At 38.3% G+C, this 22,253-nt stretch overlaps 1 protein-coding gene across 1 annotated transcript in view; it reads left to right on the top strand.

The window, feature by feature from the left end:
- Positions 1–780: 780 nt before the first annotated feature.
- The window catches only part of USP6NL (USP6 N-terminal like), a gene marked incomplete at both ends in the record, with an annotated part of 104,654 nt that continues 83,181 nt past the window's right edge, over positions 781–22,253 (top strand). The window contains one exon of the mRNA XM_082009447.1: positions 781–853. Coding sequence (XP_081865573.1) covers positions 781–853 — 73 coding nt within the window. The remainder of the gene's footprint in view (positions 854–22,253) is intronic.

The following is a 22,253-nucleotide window of genomic DNA, read 5'->3' as shown; positions in this document are numbered from 1 at the left end:
TGTGGGCACATACTGCAATTTGCTTAAAATTACCTGACAGAAGTGATGGTAATACCTTAGCTGAAATAGTTCCCTGGGACTCTGGTAGTGGGAGAGAGAAGAACGCCTGAAATACTCTCAGGATTTCCACCGTGCCTCCCGGTGTGCAAGAAATTCTCATCACATACAAGGGTGTCAGAGGTGTGTGTTCAAGGGGGGAGAAAAGGAACCAAATGACTCTTTTTAGAAGGTGCTTGCATGTGCCTGATGGGGTTTAGCAAGCTAGATTTAATTATAATTCTGTTAGTAAGTTTGACGCTGGCTCTACAATGAACCGGTAGCGCTCTCAAAGCATTACATGAAATTTCATGAATTGAGACAGACTTTAAAAGAGGATGCAGGCACGCTTCTTCGATACTGAGCCTAGGGGAGTATGTTGCATCTGTTGGCATTCATTTTAAGTGGCGTTTTCTTTAGTTACTTGGTGTTGTGAATGTTTCCTTTAAACTTTATTTGGATAAATCAGTATGCATTCTCTGCAGTAAATAATTCTAAAATGTTCTGCAGAAATACATTTAGGACTGCTTGCAGCTTTTTGTCTCCTTGTGCTGAAGTCACTTTAAATCCATCACCCCAGCTTGTTAGAGTCGTCAGGCAGAAATCTTTCTGTGAAGGTAGATGAGTTGTTCCTGCATCAGTTTTGCTTGGGCATGCTGAAGACAGCCATGTAATAACATGTAGTAATGAAACCTGTTGGAAATTTAGAGGAGTGTTTAGCCTCTTTGATCTTGCTAACGAGCAATGATTCAAGTGCTACAGATTGTAAAGGATCTGGTGTCGCCAGCAAGACGGAGAACAGATGCTACTAAGAAAGGTAAGAGCAGCACTGGAGTATATTCAGTGTTCTGAGTAATGTGCTGTAAATCAGAAATATTTTGGAGTTTGGTTGTAGTTACATTAAGTGTGTACTTGATACTGAAAGATGTTCTTTGTTGTGGCATGTACAGCTGCCATAATTTGGCTTTGAACTATATTAAGCCTAATTATTATTGTTTTGCAACTGCAGCTTTCCCAGAGAGAATCCCGATGACGTTTATTATGCTGAAGAGGGAGTTCATGTCAGCATTTGTAACTGCTACTGTTGTTTTAAAGATCTTTTCCTTATTTTTCTGCGGTAAAAATGTTTTTCTTGTCTGGATGGCTCAGGCTGTGAAAATAGCAACCGTATTTTGTGTAATCCCATCAGAATAGTTTTTAGAGTCTTAATGTTCTAAATGAGAATAAGAGCAAAGATAGGCTGCTTTAGTGCTTATGGAAATGAGAGAGACAAAGTACACAGCTGCACTGCTGTTTATGTTTTACAATTAGATTATTTCTAGGTTACAACTAACTTCAAAATCCAAAATGGCTCTTGGAAGTATACAAAACATTACTTGAAATACTCAATTATTGTTTGAAATTAATTGATGTTAAATGATTTTCTTGTTTTCTTAAGTGTTGAATGTTTGGTTTTTATTCACTAAAGTAGTGCCATCCTTTGTGGTATCTGGCATACTTATCTAATTAGGAGCTGATTAAACACTTTTTTTATCTTTACTTTTACATCTTAATTATTTGCAAAGGCTGAATATATGGTTTGTAAAGGAACTAAATAATTTATAGACACGTCTTAAATTTGATTCCTTTCTCACTAGAATTTATATTTTAGGACCACTTTATTTTGTATAGAAAAGGTCGTGAATAATTTAGGATCTACAGCATCTGTGTCTCTCTGTTACTGTGTCATTGTTCTGTTCTGCCTTTACACGTAATGTGTGTCTATAGGCAAGTATCTTTATTTTAAATCACTCATAACATCAGTCTGCTCTAACTCTAATGAGTTAGTTAACGAAACACCTCTGTAAGAAAACAAAATGAATAAAGGTAGAACTGGGCTCTGCTGTTATCTTCTTATTCTGAAAAAGGCATGCATTCCATAAAACCAAACTTCCTAATTACTTTCTTAGATTCTGCAATGATTGGTTGAATCCCCACCCAAGAGTTGTATAATTTCATCAGAGTGAATTACTTGACTTCAGTTCTCTCTTCACTTTTTGATTTGTGTACTTACGCTCTGCTAGTTACAGAGAAGAACAAAGGAGACAGGAGTTCTACTTGTCTGTTCTGTGTGTAGCCAGCTAGTCAGGCTTGATTTTTATAGAAGCGGTATAATAATTGGTTTAAAAAGATAACACCAAAAATATTTAAAAAATCTTGTATATTGGCACAGATTCAATGGAATTGGAAGGGAAAGCCTTGAAAAACATAAGAAAATGGTCATTTTCTCAGTTCTAAAGCTTTGGGTGTTTTTTCTCTCTCTTTGCTTTTCTCCCTTGTTAGAAGACAGTAATTTTGGGTCATTGGATGGTGTTCTCAAGCTGCTAGTAACTGAGCTAATTAGATGTTAGCTCTTACAGAACTCCGTAGTACATTTTTACAAGCAATATGAAGATCTTAACATTAAAAAAAATTCAAACGTTCCGAAGAAAACATTTACAAAAGATGCAAAATGCTGACAGACTTCTGTGATAAATACAGCATTTGACTAGGCATTAGGTTTTGGTGGTTTTTTTTGTTCACAGCATGCAACTTTAGGCATCTGGTGTATGTGAAGGACTGTATTCTGCAGAAACGACTCATTTTCATTATTTTCAGTAAATGGAAAAATGTATTTGTAAAGGAGGAGTTGCTAGGAATCCCAGTGTGAATGTGAGGTGAATTCATTGAGACCTGAGGGATGATGTGTGAAGTGTTTACCAATGTGCTTTCAAGTTGTTGTTGGTAAATGGTAAAGGTTTTTAATCCTGCTCCCTTGGTGCATCCTCTTCTTCCCCTTAAAGTCTGTTTATCATTAGAATATAATTTGTTGGGTAGAAGTCTGAAATTCATTGTTCTCCACTTGTGTGAATATTTTTTCTTTAAAATCTCTGTCCCTTGTCATGAAAAATAGGAACACAAGAAACTGAAAATAACTGAGCAGATAATTGCAGAAGGGTCACTGCACATGGGGAGTGGAGGAAGAGTGTAGTCTTCAGTAGGGGCCTAACTTGCACTTGGGAGACAAATGTTACGAAGTATTAGTCGCGTATCTCATGTGTTGTACCTAGTTTAAAACGTTTCTTCTTTAAGACTGAATGAATGTCCTAACTGTATAATGATCTTTATAAATAGTACACAAGGTCGTGGGGGAAAGGATTCCCCTGGCCTCCCATTTTCCCAACATTTATTTTCAGGCTGAGATCTAGAAACAGTTATTAGCCAAGAGAATGTCTTTCTGCATCTGTGATTTAACAACAGAAGCTTCTAAGATCTATGGTAAGCATAGCTACTATGGAGAAGAAAATTCAATCCCTGTAGAAGAAATTCCTGCAGAATATTGTTAAGAACAGCTTTCTTTTAAACATTTCATGGGTTGAGATGTGGATTTAATGGGATAGTTGAACAGCCTGCCAAAGTTGCTGAGTCTAATTGTTTTTTATAGGCCAGAGTTTGTTCTCATTGTGGCTGTGACCCATGGCACTAATTAAATTAATTTTCTGTATCGGAAGAGTGTGATAGGTGGTTTACAAACACAAGACTAAATCCTGTAAATAGTTAGGCAGTGTGAATATGAGTATCCACCTTGTCTCCCAGTTGCAAGTCCTGTGGTTATGGTTTTTGTCTTTAATCTTTGACTGTTGAGGCTGACATCAGAAAATCCTTCAGTAGCTGTCTCAGGTTCTTGCTTACCAATACATGCAATGAGGTAAAGAGTAAGCTTTGGTTTATAAAGTGTCACATTTCCATCCTTTTAAAGAAAATCTTATTGTGCTGCTTAAAATGTGACTCTCTTCATATTTTTTTAATTTTTTTTTGAAGGAAAACCCACCCTGTAATTGTGTTCCATAGTCTTCCAATTACAGTGAAAGCTGAATGTATAGAGCTTTTTGTCTGCTTTTTTTGTTTTTGGGAAAACCTAGACCTTTACCATATTTAGCTAACATCAGGTCAGTTAAAGGAAAAAATTGCCTCTAGTCCATTTATTGTCAAGGCGGTAACACTTTACGTACTCTGTGAGTTTGAAGGTGAATATGAAGTTGTAAAGAAAGTAAAGAAATTTTGAAGAGACTGCCATTATTTTATTTTATAAGACTTGAATTTCTTAAACAATTTATGAGATTGAAAGTCTGTCTTTGGATAAAGTCCTAAATCATGCCAGTATAAAATTCTCTTCATAAACATTCTAATTCAAAGCCAAACATGTCACAAGATCTGAAACCTTTCTGAATTTTAAGAAATAATTCAGATGTTATTTCTTCTAGAGAAATCCACATAGAGTATAAATCTATTAATCATTTTCTTTCTTCCATCACTGAAATACTGTTTGAAATAGAAATATTCATGTTTACTTCTTTTCCCCGCCTGCTTCCTTTTACAGATGGCCACAGCAGAGCTTAATTGGCAACATCACATTGATGTTAGGATATAAAAAGAGTTGTTGTATTAAAATAATTCTAGCAGATGGGACAACTAAATCAAAATCATAGAATTAAAAAGGCATGTAGTGTTTTAGTGCAAGAGAGAGATATTTGAGAGAAAACTTCGGTTTGAGTTTTTTACAGATTGCAAGAGGAGACGTGTTTGGTCACTGTAGTATTTGGGCCGTAAGCTGAAGATAATGCTCATCGGGAATCCCCTGTATTTCTTTAGGTGGTATATCTTATCATAGCCTTTGAGGTTTCAGACAAAGCTTATGGTTATCTTCTGTTTCAAAGTCAATTTTCATTCTGGAAATGTGGGCCTCCAAGGTATGTAAATGTTGGACCAGGCAAGGATAATCATGTTTAAATGTGCCAGTAGTAGCTCACACTTTGGAAGTTACTGCCTGAATTCACTTGCAGATGGTGCTCTGGTAGAACCTTATATTCCAGGCTTAGACTTGGCAAGAAATCTGCCGTCTTTTTTTCATTTATTTCTTTTGGACGGGACTAAGTTGGTTAGTTGCAAGATGGAGAAAATAAAATAAACGTCCCACATCAAGTAGCCATGGTATTTTCTCCTTACCTTTGGTGATAGTAGAGGAAGGGTATAATCAAGGTAACTAGTGAAGCATCGGAAACTCTCTTCACAGTCTCTTGATTTTTCTGTTTGTTATAACATCTTTGCACAGGAGGCTGAGAACTTTGCTTCTTATGGGAGGTTTGAGGGTTACCTGAATTTCTTTTTTAGTTTCTTTTTGAACTTCCTGATTTCCTTCAGAAAGAATTACATACGTTTTCCTTACTATATCTTAGTTGTTTTTTTAAATTTTGTATTTTATTCTGAAGTGACTCTTGTTTTGTATATGTGATAAGCAGTTTTTTTACTCTATTTCTAAAAAAAAAAAAAAATTTTTTTTTTTTATTTTGCAGTTTCTGCTTATAGGAATTTGCTTTACTACTTCTCGAATTGTCCTACTTTTGCTACACAGTGTTCATTGCAGAGTATTTAAATGTCCTAAGCTTTTTATTATAAATAGACTTCTTGATTTTTGCCCTGGACTCTCTTAAGAGCAGAGCTATATATTATTGCTGTTTGCTTTCAAGTGAGGTTCCTCAGGCATGCACCTGAGCTGATTGAGTGCAGTCCAAAGCTTGGAAGTTCTTGAGGAATTTCTGGCGCAAGTTCTTGACCATCATAGACCAACATCTCATTTGTGCTAAGCTTGGCCCAATTTTTCAAGTTTTTGGCATACATCATAGCCCAACATGCATCTTCTGTGACTCTTCCTCCAATCCAGGTGATAGGAGGTCCTGATTCCTCTTCAGGCACAGGAGAATCTTATGTTCTTTTTGCTGAACTCTGGATTAGTCCCACAAAGGGTTGTTGTATGCAAGAAGTGTCATGATAACTAGTGTTTTTTGTATAACTGGATTGATCAAGTGACATTATGAAAACATATGCATGCTTTCTCATGCAAACCAATAAGATAATTTTTCTGAAAAAGGCTCTTCTGCCTCTCTCTTACTCCTGAGGTAGAACCAAAATACCGAATAAAGCGGTAGTGCTTTCAAAGATTGCTTAGATTTTTTTTTTTTCCCCAGCAATATTAAAAAAAAAAACCCACCACAACAAACCCCCAAAACCAACACTGGCTTTTTGCCAGTATCTCTTTGCTGCCAGCGTCCTATATCAGAATTTTTTTTCCGTGATCCTGATCCTGCACCTTTCCTCACAGGCTAATCCTCTGTTGTCTTCCAGGGAAACTGAACATAGACAAGGAACACAGAAGGACTGAGTAGATGGAGGTGGCTTTTTCTCACACTTAAGAAAAAAACCCAACCCATCAAATGGAGTTCAGACATTTGTTTTTGTTCCTCCTGGAGCTGCTTCAAGAATTCTTCCAGTTCATGTGATTTGGTTATACATAGAGTTTTCCTCAGTCAAGTATTTTAGGTTGAAAGAACCCTAAGAAAAACTTCAGCTTCCTCAACCCGCATCTAGGAGGTAGAAAGTAAGTCTTCTCATTCAAGTGTACCTAGAAAAACTGATGTGAAAAATAGTTATATTTAAAGGGTAGATGAGATTGTGATAATCTGGTGTGACCTCATGCTTGAAGGCAGATTATTGACTATAGCAGTTCCTCTGTACAACCAGTGTTACTACAGTTCATGTGAATATGAATGAAAGTTGAGTAGTCGTGGGTATTTTATTGCTGAAGGAATACTATTATAATCCAGGTTGGGATTTTAACTGAGAAATGCTGGATAGAAGTAAAGGTTTTCTACACCTGTCTACCTGTTCTTGAATTACTTTTGTTTTTTAGAGGTAGAATGGACAGGGGAGAAGAACGATCTTTTTCTTATAAGGCTAGAATGTGGACAAACAGTAAATTTTATTTATTAATTAAAATAAAAATGAACTTGGCAAGTTGTTCAATGAGCTGCCAAGTCTGACAGCAGGGAGTTAAATCTTTTTTTGCTTGTCATTAAATATGAAATTCTGCCCATGGCAGTCAAGATAATTTATTGTATTCTGCAGCTCATCTGTACTTACATACAGCTTCAATTCATTATTTACCATGGCCAAGTTTCTACTAATGTGACAAAATTTAACTGTATTTCAACAGGCTCTACTGACATTATTATATTTGTATTAAAGTTAGGCCTTTTGGCTGTGGTTTCACAGATAATTAATGCTAGCATAAATGACTTCTCTTTAAAGACGTACTCCTGCCTTTGCTGCTTCTGCTCATCTTGTCTCATCCCAATTCAAATCCCTTTTACTAGTGCTTCAGAAGTGTTCGTATAGCCATAGAGTGGTTTGCATTGGGAAGCTGATCCAAATTAGACTATACTCTTCTTTTTGGTTGGGTTAGTTTTAATCTTAATCAGTTTAACCAAACCAGTTGCTGATGCAGGTTCACAAATGTGCATGCCATCTCAAAGGAGGAGCCAGCAGTGGGATGTGAGTCAATCCATGAGTGCAGCTTTGGCCTTCCTTCAGTGGTGATGCTGGCTGAGTCTCAGTGGCACTTGACGCTAGCAGTGCTACTGCAAGAGTGTGAGGAATTCCACCTCAGGATGAAACAAATGCAAGCAAGGAATGACACAGTTGGATCATTGAATGACTGGACATAGAGTGACTCAGCTAGAGGATTTTTACCTAAAACACTCTACTTCTGTGGCTGGCATTCACTGTCTCTCACTTGAATAGTAATAACTTTCGTGGGATATACATACATTATGACTTTTCTGTTGCATTTCTTATCTTGATAATTTGTTGCCTTTTTACTTTATTAAAAAAAATAAAATGCTTAAAATATTTCATTCTTCTCATTTGTGTGATGCCAGATGCAGTGATTAGGAAAGGTCACAGTGCTGCTTAGTGATATGTAGCTGTTAATGACTTACTTGAGTGTCTCTTAATTTGGTCTTTGATTAGGTAGGTAGCATCGTTTATAGGTGTGTTGTATCTTGGGGATTGAGCTATGGCTTTGCAGAATTAACACAGGTAGCTTGAAGTTAATTTAGCTATAGAGGAACTACAGAAAAATAAGTACTACTTGTTTTTTCTCTATGCAATAATGTTAGTCAACTGAGATGAGCTAATTTACAAGAAGGAAAGCATGATAAAGACAACTGATCTTCAGCTTCATACCATCATTTGTTATTCCAGTATGTGTTGGGTTTTTTGTGGGGTTGGGACCCTAGACCCATGAATTGTCAACTGTAATATTCTAAATAATCCTGAAATACAATTTTACAGTTCTTATTTATAGCATATGGGAAATGTGGCAGCTTAACATAAAATATTCCTATTAAAATAGGTTTGAAAAAGAATGAAGAGTAAGGAACAGTGCAGCAATGTAATGAGGAAAACCACAACAGTTCACAGTGATGTTTCTGCTAGATGTGACAAAAATTCAGTTTGGTATAAATCAGCACAGCTGTGTTGGCATCAGTGAAGCTGATCTGACTTGCTGTGTGGGTTTTTTTGTTTTGTTTTGTTTTTTAAACCAATAAAACAAAACCCCCACAATTAAGAACTCAACGAAAAAAACCTATTGTTTCTTTAGGGGGGTGTGTGTGTGTACGTAGCTACAGATTTTGCAATTCTTGTCCTGTAGAAAACAGCACATTAAAAAAAAAAATAACTGAAAGGCGTTAAAGCCCTACTACTAGTTCTACTTGTAGTTTAGTACTTATGAGAAGATGGTTGATGCTATGGTTAGAAACCTTCAGAACCAGCTGTATTACAAATCATTACTTATGGCTTCAGACACTAGTAAAAGCTGCTTGTGCAGGCGGCATGGCTGTGCCCTCTTGTCTTCCTTTATTTCCTTGAAAGATGTGTGAAGGCTGTTTGAGGATGGTGAAGTTCCACAGTTTTTGATGTCCAGGAAGGAAAAATAGTCTTTCTGTAGCTCTTCGACCACAAGGAATAAAAGCACCTAAACCTCTGCAATTTCGCTGACGGGCAATGTCATCATCTTCCTTCAGTTTGATTCTAGGCTCTTTTTGGAGTGAACTGCAGAAAGCTGCCTTCTCTGCTTGCACTGGCAACTCTTCGTCTTGGAACAAGTTTCAATAATGATTTAAAAACTGAATATAGTTTGTCTGCTTGTAACTATAGTCAAAGTTTGATTTTTTTTTTTTTTTTAATTTTTTGGAGGGGTGTGTGTGGGCAGGGGGTGGTGTTCACTTGCTAGAGTTGATGACAGCTGCAGATGTTTTCAGTCCATCCAAGGATACTCAAATAGTAAGTAATAGGAAACTGTAAACACTGACTGGTTTCGCTTACGTTGCAAGAGTCTAAACAAGCCTCTCTTCTTCAACTAATGTCAAAAATCTCAAACAGAAGTATAGCTTTGGTTAAAATTTTTATTGACACAAAATACTGAAAATGAAAGTAAGCAACATGCAAGCTAGAAAAAAATGCATGATGATACATGGTTCTAAGTTGCTGTTTGTCCTCTTTTGGTAATAGGCTATCTTGTGGTTTTAAATCCTGTGGGTGGTGGGATGCCCCTCTGTGTCCTTCAGAGCTTTTTACAATTCACATTCACTGGTTTGCTCCTAGCTACCCGCAGAGTAGAAACAAGAGAAACCAAGCCTTGTATTAAATCTCGTTTTAAAACTTACAGTATTGAGGATCAATTTAATCTTTACTTGTTGCAGTATGTGGATGTATGCCGTTAAATCCATCTGGACTTCCTAGTTTGTGTAAAGCCCAGGATACTTGCTGACCGGGAGCAGCCGTACTTGCACAAACTCACCCTTGTGATTTCACTGCAGCAGAGGGAACCTGGCAGCTGGGTGGAAAGACCAACTGAAAACAAGGTGGCTTTACTGGGTTTCTTGAAAGAAGAGGACCGCTGTGTGTGGGGACTTAAGGATTCATTCAAGTATTTGCTTAACGTTTCAGAAGGTTAATTAATGGGCTACATAGTTTTGAGCTTGAGCTGGTAGGATGAATGTATTTGGATTTCTGGTTTCAGTGATACTGCAACTGAGACAAGGATTCTGTTTTGCCCGAGGCATTTGTCCAGTATGTTTGGAATAGAGATGAGATCTTGAGCCTGGATCTGAACATGGAGAGAAGCCGTTTGTGTCCTGTACCTTTCCTTCTAGAGTTGTAGTTTTATCGTGATGTGAATTTTGCAACTGATCCCAGACGTTGTAGTTTTGGATTTGGAGACTTTTGAGAAAAGGCTGGGAAACTTTGCGTGAACGATCTAGAAAAACAAGCCTTATTCTGTCTTGCATTTTCATAGTTCAGGTGAACATGTTTTTCTGATCTTGATTTTGATAAGATCATGGCAATTATGCATATGCTGTTTTCAACTATGTACAGCTTTTTTCTCCTTGTGGACTCTTAACATGTAATGTCGACATTATCTGACACTAAAAAGCATACTTCTTTTTTCTTAAAGAAAAACTTACGCTGTTGAGATGTGCACACTTACAGCAATGAGGGATCATTGAATTTTTTTTCCCTTAAATTGTTGAGTTTCCAGTATTTTATCCTCATGCTTATGAAATTTGGAATCTAATGTTAAATATGATTGTTAGTATCCGTTTTTATTTGTTGTGAAGCTTGCACAGAATTATTTAATACACTTACAGTTTAAGAAGGTGACAGTTTTGTTTGTTAAATTGCAGTAGATAGGAATAAGCAACAGTGCAGAGATAGGGGCTAATAAGTTTACCTATTCGTTTTTTGGTAACTTAAAATGTGGTGAACATTTCAAAGTGATGGGGTCTCAGCTGGACATTTTCTGCAACAATTACAGCAGTTAGGTGACTTAGTGTCTTGGTATATATTGACAATTCACAACTTTCCTGACATCTTATCTGGCTTCTCCAAAGTATTTTTATGTCCTGTTGAGCTTCTAGAACTTTTGGTATAGCTTGTAAGCAAAACATCCAGACTTCTTAAGTCGGATAACATATCCAATTTTTTTTAGTTAGTGATGTCTAACAGCAAATAAAAATTTCGGTTTCTCAGTGGAATAGGTTCACCTGTTCTGTCCTTCTTATTGCAAGTCCAAGCAGCTTCTTCTAAAAGAAATTATCTGTCAGTGTTAGTGTTAAACTGTCCATAAAAATGTTAATTTGAACTGAATTTCCGGATCAAACAGAAAAGTTAATGTCAGTTATTTAATTCTTGTCCGAAATGAGAAAATAAGTACACAGATGCCCAAGACTGCTGCTGTCTGTTTTCTAATAAGGCAGCTAATGAAGCCTTTTCTAGCTGTACCTGGAGGGGGCAGGTCCTTGGTGGGAATGATTTCCTCAAGGAACAGACCCTACTACCTTTTGCATCTTGTCCCAGGCGATAGAGGTTTCCCTTTCCTATTGTTACCTTTTGTAGCATTATTACATGGCAACATACTCAAACAACTGAGAGAAAATAGGTATGAAGACACTTGATTGCACACACTCCTCTCCAGGAGAAGAGTGTGACACCCGCATCAGGTGTCATGGTTGTTAGTCATGGCCACTTAACTCTTCACTGCAGGCCACCGTGATGAGTGCGATATAAATCTTGGAACCTGACAGCTATGAGGTCTCTGTGTATGTGTGTGGACTTTGTTGTAAAATGAATCTGGGCTCACTGACCGCAACTCGTGTGAGCAGATTCTGTCCATATGGAGAAGCTCATTGATATTCAGCTTGTAGAATTCTTTCGATACTCGTTTGCCGGATACCACTGCAGTACTGCTGCTGGATTGCAGGTGTTTTCTACTGCCACTTGGAAATAGCTCAAGTGCATACTTAATGTGGAATTTGCAGTTTGAGCAATAAATCTACAAGAGTTATTTGAAGAGTCATATAGGATTTAATTGTGCCTTAGTCTTTAGAACACCCTGAGACTATTGGGGGTTTTGTAGCTTTTAAGCCAGGTACAATCTTGATGCACACCACTTGTCCTTGGGGAGTGAAAGTTGTGTGTAGTAGTTAATATTTCTCCCTCCCTTCCAGTTGTGTGTGGTGTTGTTTGATTTTTCTTTTCTTTTTTTCCCCCCAAACATAACTGTCCTTTGTATGGCACTTGTGATCATGTCTCATTTTGAAAGCACAATACAGATGCTCCATTCCTATGGCACATTAGCAGGTGGTCTTTATGTGATAGTAGTCTAATGCAGGTATTAATGAAATAAGTGGGATGGTAGGAAAAAAAATCTCTTTATTTCCCTTTTGGTTTAATTCTTTATTGAAAAAAGGATTTCTATTTAAGAATATGAAAATGGAATGTTTTTTTCTCAGCATTCATGTCACACTGGTATAAGTGATGTCTGTGCCTTCCTCTCCTTGCACCAATGCAGGCAGTACTTACAACTGAAGGCGAAGTGTTCAAAATGTAATCTTTCTGTCCATTATTTCTCCAAAAGCAAGTGGCAGAGGCCTGTAAACTATGTGTTAATCAGGTTGCACAAAATTTTTTGTGTTTATTGACTAGAAAATATTTTTATTTCCTGGAAGTTGAATGGGAAAATATTTTTTCTTTTCCTTGCTCGTATATGAGACATTTTTCTTTTGAGATTTATCTAATACATCAGGCAAGACTAATATGTAAGTGTTTGGGGGATGGTGGTGGTGGAACATGAGTGTGAATAGGCAAGTTTCACCATGTCTGTTAGTCTACACTATGTGCTAGATTTTACCCAAAAATGTTTTGACTAAAGGGCACTCTTTTTCCATGCCACTTTTATCTCCCTTTTGTCAGGAGTATTTTCCAGAGGTTAAGGCTTGTTTTTAGAAATATATCCTTCAGAATTTTAATTTTAATAATTTTGGTTCACTGATTCCTGTCACAGTTAGAATGGAAGCGTAGCTTTTGTTGTTAAACCTAATTTTTGAGTGGGGAAATAGCAATAGTGTGAAGGCAATAGTTATAGCACAGTTCACTGGTCTCAGCGGGAATGTGAGAAGTTGCCTCAGTCTGAGACTTCCTCTTTCTGATAGAAAAGGAAATACTGCTTGTACTAATGAAGGTACTTTGGTAACATGAATATGCTGTGATCTTTCATAGAAAAATATTTTGTTTCATTTAAAGTCACTTTGTTTGGATTAGTGGAACAATTCTTCATAATTTTGAAGTGTTGGGTGTTTTTGGGATGCTTCCAGGGCTCCCCAGTGTGTGATACACTGCTGGTTTCAGGCGTTGCACTTTGCTGTGTGATAGATAAATGGCTGCACTGTTGCTCTGTGTCCTAATTTTTCTCCTTCTAAAAAGATAAAACCCGACTAATCCTTTCCTTTTTCTGATGACAGCTGTACATTGAAAAGACTTTAACATGTTTTGAAAAATTTCCTCATCTATGCTGCAGCTGCATCGAGTCCTGGAGCCACCGTGTCTCATCACTCAGTAAAAGAAAATGTTATGTTCGCAGACTGTTGTGTGGAGCGTGTGTTACACAAATCAAAGATACATAGATCAATAAAAACGTTTTTTGTCAATTCTGTGCTATGAACTAATATCCTAGTTAGGTTTTTAAAGTATATGGGATGAATGCTAGTTTGGAACTTGCCAAATCTATACATGAAAAATAAAAAAAGCTACACAGACTCCAATTCCCATTACTGTTTAGTTTATAGGCATTGGAATGACCTTCTAAACTGTGCAGTGATAATTGCCTATTTTACATAATGTATAAAGCTTCACAGAAGAGTATTTGTAGTGATGGAACATGTATTAACAATAATTGTCTGGCAACTAGTAAGAATGTAAAGCCATTCTATAAATAGTGCAGATAGGCTGTAAAGGAAAAAACGAGGAAATATGCTTAGGCAAATCAAAGGATGACTGGTTGCGCTGGGGCCTGTGCTGTGTATTTAATGTAAGAGCAGCCTGTAGACCGCGTTAGCATGTAGCATGGTACTGTAGTAATAGATCTGGAGAGGGGAACTGAGGGTCTGACATACCTCTGTTTCAGCTGGGTTTTCGGGCTAGATCAAACCTTGGCCTTATTCTTTGGGCAGAACATAACTTAGGAGTGCATCTTGCAGATAGTTTAAGCTGGAAGGAATCCAGTGTTGCATACTTCCATGTCACTTCCCAGCACAAACTGAAGAACAGTAAATAGAGATGATCTGGAGATCTGCTCTAAAAGCACTCTTCCAATCTAAATTAAAATGTTATTTATAAAATTGCACGGAATGGGTAGTCTTTTATCCCAGATTTATGAACTTGACATTGGATAGAATATCTTAATGAGATTATTTTTATGAGTAAGTGGAAGTTCTAGTAGGGTTGATATTTCAGGGGCAGAAAGGGGATCAAGAGATTGTGCATGAATGTATTGAAGACTGGCATTTATGACTTGTGTTTGTATATGCTCTGCCTGTAAGTGCTATATTCAGGGGGAGGTTTCTAGTTGGCTTCTATATTGGGCTTAGACTGCAAGGTTTTGGTAGCAGGGGCTGCAGAGGTGGCCTGTATGAGAAGAGGCCAGGGGCTGCTTACTGTGGTGGACACAGCTGGTTCCAGCTCACTCCAGAATGGACCCACCATTGGCCAAAGCTGAGTCCATTGGTGAAGCTGGTGACACTTACTTAAGGTATTTAAGAAAGGATAAAAAATGCAATGCACTAGTTGTAAGAGAGAAGTGTGAGAAAAATGTGTGGGAATCAACTCTGCAGACACTAAGGACTAAGGTCAGTGAAGGAGGAGGGGAAGGAGGTGCGCCAGGTGCCGGAGCAGAGATTCCCTTGCAGCCCATGGTGGAGCAGGTACCCACCTCCATGCTGGAGCAGGTGAATATGCCCTGAAGGAAGCTGCAGCCTGTGGAGAGCCCATGCTGGAGCAAGCTCCTGGCAGGAGCTTATGGCCCCTGGAGAAGAGTGCACACAGGAGCCGTTTTTTTGGCAGGAACAGCAGCTTGTGGGAAGGACCCATACTAGAATAGTTCATGAAGGATTGTATCCTATGGGAGGGACTCCATGCTGGAGCAAAGGAGGAGCACGAGGAGGAAGGAGCAAAGACAGTCTTATGGACTGACCGCAGCCCCCATTTCGCATCCCTCTGTGCTGCTCGGTGAGGAGGAGAAAAAAGAACTGGGACCAAAGGAGTGAAGTTGAGCCTGAGAAGGTGGCTTTGTTTCTCACCATCCTACTCAATTTATTGGCAATTAAAAATAAATTTCCCTAAGCCAAGCCTGTTTTGCTTATGAGGATAATTGGTAAGCGATCTCCCTGTCTGTTTCACGAGTTTTTTCGGCTTGTTTTCTCCCCCTGTCCTGCTGAGAAGGGGGAGTGAGAGCAGCTTGGTGGGCATCTGGCAGCCAGCCAAGGGTCAACCCACTACAGCTACACCGAGGATGTGGATAAACTTAAACTTTGCAAGCATGTGTTCCTGTGAGTTCTCTCCAGTCCAAGTTCCCTCAAATCACCAGTGATGGTAGCATGAGCTAATGGGGCAGTTCTGTTTTTCTTGTTGCGGATTACAGTGCATTCACGTGATCCTGTTTACCAGCACAGCCCAGAGCAGTAATTTCCAGCAGAGCTGAGGACAGACAGCAAAGACTTGTTCAACAAGCATTGTAAACCCAGGATGGATGCCTGAATGATGTTGTCCTACATTTTCTTTTATGCTCTCTTAATGTACAGCTAGATATAATCTGTTCATGTTAAAAAATAAATAAGCTTGTCAAAAAAATCCCCACCTTATTAACATTTCCATCTCCTGACCTGTAGTAATTGGTTTTGAAACGGTATTTATTGGTATGCCAGTGGATTTTTTTGAGCAATTTTAGCTGGTAAGTATTAGAACTACCAAAGTCATTACTGCCATTAGAAGAACTCAACAAATTCTCTCTCATGCATCCTAGCTACAGAAATCGCATGATATGGGAAGCTTTTAGAAGAGGTAATCAAATTAGAATTAATGGGAATACACTTGAATGAGGTTGTTTTGGGAGGGACAGATGGATGGGAGGACACAATATTTACATGACATCTCTTAAACTTTCCTGCTGCTGTAGAATTGTTATTGGTCTGGGCTTTGTTTATTTGACTAAGCAGCTTTTCTTGGCAATTTCTGATTCCTTTTTAATTTAAAACAACTTTTCTGCAGTATTTTGTATGAGCTTCCCGTCAGCAATGTATTTTGCCTGCCTTTATGTCATGCAGCTTTCATCAGTTGAGTTCATAGATTTCTTATTAGTGGCAAAACAGTTGTTTCCAATTAAAAAAAAATCTTTCCGCTTAAGATTTGAGAATCATTTATTTTAGTACAAAGATGTTACAGAATTGCTGTAGCATGAAAACTATTTCAGTTCCCTCTTACTTTTTTGAATGATGTATTCCCCCCCCCCCCCCCCCCCCATTAAATCAGTTGCAGATGCGTGTGTTCCCAAACCTTTGTTCTTCATTCCGAAACAAATCTGAAAAGTCCTTCAGTTAAAATTTGGTGTAAATCCTGTAGTTCGATGTGAAAGGCTGTTCTTGTTTGGTACTCTACTTACATGAACTTACAAGCTTGAACTTACATCATTTAGCCATTAGCGCTTTATCAGAGAACTGCCTGGTGTTGGAGTAGCCGTGGCATACCAATTTAACTGAGAAATAATGACTTCTGAGGTCTAAGAATGAGATTTGTTTCCCCTGCCCTGAAGTCACCACATAGCAATTGTATCTGGCAGTCAGACCATCACAGTAGCTTGTAAATAAGGTAGCTCCCTATTTGTATGGTATGCTTATTGATTAACTTGAGCTGCTTTTAGGCAGGTAGGTATAACATTTTAAAAATGAAACCAGTTTAGAATCATCTTTTTTGTATCCCTTTTGTGCTGTTAAGTCTTTTTCACTGGTCCCAGTTGTGTGGGCTTTGGAGAATAGCTGGGCTTTTCTCTCTTCTTACGGGGCTTTTGATGCTCAGAAAGTTACTTGTACTTCAGTAGACCCCTTTGCGCTAACTTCTGGAAGAACCTTTTGTGTCCTTTTTGTTCTCCATCTTTCTAAGCTTGTGCAGTTGTTTTGCTTCTATAGTCATGGAAAGGAAATTTCCATGAGTTCTCCTTTGGCTTTTGATTTTTATTTTTTTCCATGTCAGTGCTGTTTGTGTATGCAGGGAGATATACTGCTGATCTGATGTACAGGTGTGAAGGATGAAAACAAGTGCAAGGCAATGGGAAAATTGGTACTCAAATCTGATGGAATTAGTTGTGTAACAAAATAGTGAAAACTTGGAGCAGCTCAATAATTTTTTCATTTAATTTAATTTTTGGGTTGCTTACCTGTAGTTTTGTGCATTAAAATACCTGTGATGCATAGTATAGTTAGAGATATAAAATCTCTTTCTATTGGCTTTAAATCCTTTACCCCTTAATGATGATGACCCTCACATGCTTTAACTCGACAGCTAATATGTTTTGGCAGTTTTGTACCTCATCCTCTTAAAATGCCATTCCCTAAATAACACATCACACTCCCCCCACCCCCTTTCATATCACTCACATTTGTTCTTTTTGTTAGGCAGGACTTGTAAATTGTCACTCTTCTGCTTTTCTCATCTCAGAAGGTGTTAAATTACCAGAAAGCAATTACCCAAGTCACTGCCTCTTCACAGTGTGTTGTGTGTCAGGGTACAGGTTGCAGTGTCTTGAGCTAAGCCATAGTGGTTAGGCTGTACTTCTATCAGCCCTGACATTCTGTCTGCTGTGGGAATATAGTACAGCCTTCACTTGTATCCACAGCATCAGAATAGATTTGGACCACGCAGAACAGTACTAGCCTTTCATTACATTCTCACCAAAGATTCCTGGTTTAGTAAAACCTGATTAGTTGAGTTGCAAATCCACATACTTGTCTTGTGCCCTCCCTTAAACTCCTTGAAGATCTGCCTGTTTACCTGAAAAATATTGTAACTTAGTTTGTGATTCAGTGAAATGCCACCTCAGCTCAGTGGCACCTGAGGAATAATGGCTGTGTTTGATAGTCAGAGAGAGAACTTCCCACGGGACATGCATCTGACTCATTTTTTGGAGAAACCTGTCAACAACGTGTGTCTGATGGCTTGAAGGTTACCTTGGGATTAAAAAACCTATTGTACCTCAGGTACAAAGTACTTTTATTTTTCTACACTTACACTGTCACAATAATGTGAACTGTTGGTCCCTATTGTCAATTTTTAGGTTTGATGTGCTCTTCCAAATCAGTGGGTGTTGGCAAATAAAGAGCATGCGTGAGTAATTTGATAGTGTTCAGTAGTCATACCCCTTGTTTTTTCTATACCAGGGGAGAAAGTGAGGTAGGGAAGGATGAAAAAAGTGAGCTGAATTTCTAGACTAAATACAGTAATGTTTGTACATGTGGCTAACACACACCTAAAGCTGTTGTGTTTAGTGTGGATTATATTAAAAATGAACTTAAGTTTAAAATTACCTCTCTCCTTCCAGCCTTAAGGTGGAGTTCTTTGTAAATTCTTTCAAGAAGTTGCTGTTGTAACAAGATTGCTATAAAATTAACCAATTTCAGAAAATATTTTAAAACAGGAGAAACATTTGGTAATTTTCACTCACATGCAGACTTATTTATGTGTTGGCAGATGACAACTGTACTTTTGCTTAGGAACGAAGAGTTGATGAAAGGCTATTGGATTTCCATCAAGTTTGAAGCCACTGGAGTAATAACTCTTAATCCTTCCAAAATGCCGTAACTGACACAACGTTTGTTAGTTCAACCTCTTCATTTCCTACTCTATTGCTAGACCTTTGGGGAATACCTTTGCAGAGATGATACCTTGGTTTACTGCATTACAGTTCCTTGTTTCAAGAAGATACTTTGGCTTTGTTAATAGTAACGTCAGAAATGCAAAGTTGGGTTTTTAATGTGTACTGAAGAAATGTCCTCTGTGGTAAGGTAAGAGGGAACCAAAATTCATAACAAATACACCTTTTTTTTTTTTCTTTGCAAGTTATTTTAGGTTTAATTTCACAGATGAAGATTGCAGGCTTGAACTTGTTGAACTTTCATGTAAAGTTGATGAATTTTAGAATTAGTGTTACCTGCAACTGCTGGTTGCAGTTGGAGCTCAAAGCTATTTTCTTGTGAAGAGTTGAGCTCTGTTTTGTTGATGTCTGGGTAACCAGTCAGTCCTGTTGCTCCTGGTCTGGCCAGGCTGAACTTGAACCCTCCCCAGTGTGCTGAATATCCTAATTGCTGCACAGCACAGACAGTGGGTGGATCTGTGTTTAAGTCTCAACTTGGGCTTTGCTGAGTAGAGATGTTCTGTTCCCCTTGCTCTCTAATAGAGAGGACAGAGTGTGTCTGCCCTCTGGGAGGATTCTGTTAAGAGTTAGTTAAGAGTCTGCTCTTACAGGGTTACAGGATGCTTGTTTGCCAGATGCAGCTCCGTGGGCTCAACCAAGTCTTGACTCTTGCTGTGGATTTTGATTCTGTAAGGGATATGAAATTTGTAGAGGCTGAGAGCAATCTGTTTGGAATGAAATAGGTTATTGAGCGGGACTGAAATTTGTGTGTTATCTTAGAGCTTGCTACTTGGAATAGGTGTTGCTGAAGTGCTGTAGCAGTGTTGGGATTGTGTGAGGTAGACTTTCTTCTGTGTACTGAGTTCAGAAATCCTTTTTAGCCATTTCAGGTAACTTTCTGCTGAGATACAACACTCTGTGACAAATGGTCTGATTTTTCTGGGTTTGTTGTCTGTGTGTGGGTGTTTTGTGTGTGTGGTGTTTTTTTTTTAACAGAGCATAGTGGATCTCCATTAGTCGGTTTACCACATCATTGACTTAAGCGTTAAACAAAAAAATGGATTATTTGCTCGATGCCTATGCGCAAGGCCTGGACTAGAATTAACCTTGTGTTTGTCTTATAACAAAAACTTCTTAAGGTCTTTGCAGCTTGTGCTTGTAGCTCTTCATCTTGCATTAGTATCGAAATAAAAGTATTGATTTTGCGAGAAGTAGCATTGAAAACTTAATGATAGGTTTGTAAATGTCATTAAGCCACCTCACTGTTTGTAACCTTCCTATATATATAGGTGTATATATAGTTGTCTAACATATATCTGTTAGTTCACTGATTACTGAAGTCATTGTTTCTGTGCAACAGCAGAATAAATGGATAATTGTAGTCTTAAGTGAACACTGGGTATTTGTAAAACATGTTCAGAATATCCAAAGAATAAGCCAAATGGTACATTTCACTGTTTATTTCACATTTATGTGAAGCAGATGTATAACCTCTGTGGAGTAGTCTGTTCTGATTAACTTATGCTGTCCTTTAAAATCAAATGTTCAAACGAATGCCTTTTCATTTTTGTTTTGTGGTCCTATACTACTGCAGCTTTGTGCCTGCCTCTCAGTGATGATGGTGGTCTGTACTTAACTGATGTCTCCCATCTCTCTGGCAGAGGTTGGGAAGAACCCCCAGACTTTTTTGCCAGGCTGTCCTAAGATTTATGGATAGATTAAATCTAAAAACTAATTAGGTGTTACATTTAGCAAAAATTAATTGAAACGAAGGTGATGGATATAATATAGAGAGAAGATTTATCTTACTGGCACAGTGTCTTGTGGCTAAACAGCCACAAAATTTGAGGGATTAATTCCCCCCCCCCCTTTTTTTTTTTTGGTTTGTGTTGTTTTAACTAAATTGTGGACTTGTTTTATATTAATCAGTGTTTTAGCTGATGCAAACTAAATGGATGCAAACAAATCTGTACTGGTATTGCTAAATACCAGTGTGAATGTGACCTGGTTTCAGTTTGGTAGGTATGCAGTTGGGCTTTATTGCAGCTGCTCTGCTGTGTTTTCCCTCAGCTAGAGGCTGGGATGAAAAGAACACAGGACAGCCTTCCAGGCACTAATTCCTGTTTCGCATGGGAAATGTCATGGCTGTTTACTTTGTTTTGTTTACTGGCCCTCAATGGGTGAAACTGAAAACAACAGAAATTTCTTGTCTATCACTAACTTCCTTTTCTTGTAGATGAAGAAACTGATAGCATTTTCTTCCCCAGTTTCTGCTGCGGCTCAACAAACTTGTTTGCCCTTCATTTGGCGCTCTCTTATTCCTCCAACCCTGCCTATAAACTTTATAAACTTGAACAAAACATGGATATAGTGCTGCATGACACTTAAGATAACTTGCAATGTTCAGAGGGGATCTCAGTCTTTTTTGTCTTTCCAAAATTACATTTTAGTTTTTAATGAAGTGAATGACAAATATTTTAAGTAACTGATTGCTCAAATTTTTCAAAGCAACTCTGTGCTGTATAGACATGACTGGTATTATAAGCAGGCAGGTATCTAAATTTTCCTTGATGTCTTTTTGTGGACTTAGTCAAACTTATCTTAGAGTCACCAAGAGTAGGTTTAGTGTCATAGGAGCTTCTTGGTGCTGTTCAGAATTTTCATAGGATTTACTTAAGGGATCCTATTTGTACTTAGGGTATTATTGTGGTTAAAATGTTTATCTGCTCAAAGATGAATAGCTCAGAGTCACTGAAGAAAGCTTTACAGCTATGGTGAATAGAGCTGTAACATGTAACTCAGTATTTTGTGTGAAAACACTTTTAATATATTAAGATTATAATTGTAAGTTGAATGTGGAAGGGCCTTGCAGCTCCTCTGTAACTGGTACTATGATTCCTGATGGTTCCTTCAGGGTATCACTGGTAGGTGGAGGGACACCTTAGATCCACACCGTATGGTATGGGTCACAGCAACCTGTCCAGGAGCCTATAGTAACTACTGTAACATGCTCTTGCTGGAATAAAGCAAGCAATGCTTTTTCATCTTGCCAGAACTCGTACAATAATTAAGTTTTTATTTTCCTGTTGTGCATTGGGATGAAACTGAGCCTAAAAGATCAATATAAATCCTGAGGTTTCCCCAGGTAGAGGCTGTGCCCAAATAGGCAGGGCGCGCACTCAGCTGAAGTGAGGACAGAGGGTGAAGGCTGGTTTTCTCACGCTTTTGGGGAAGGACTAATCCCTGGCTACCTCATGATGTCTCTTCCGGGAGAAGGCAGGAAAAAAGCAAGCCTGGAAATTTTGTGTGTAGCTGGCAGTAAAAGCTAGTACTATCAGTAACTGCTCATCTGTTGGTTGTTTACGAACACTTCCTTTTCCGGATCGCGCAAGGTCCGGCAGCCTGTTTAACTGAGCAAGAACATAGCGTCAGCCATTAGGTAATAGCTTGTGGTTGCGGGGCAGGTCGAGGGGAGTTGTTTCTTTTTCCCCATGATGCTGCTGGTAAAGTTTTACTCCTGCCACCTTGAGTCAGTGCTGGTGTTCTTCTGAGCTGACTTGGA

This window comes from Phaethon aethereus (assembly GCF_964289735.1).
Source record: "Phaethon aethereus genome assembly, chromosome: 1".
Classification (NCBI taxonomy): Eukaryota; Metazoa; Chordata; class Aves; order Phaethontiformes; family Phaethontidae; genus Phaethon; species Phaethon aethereus.
Note: the sequence above shows the minus strand (reverse complement) of the source record. Positions and strands in the feature narration are given on the sequence as shown.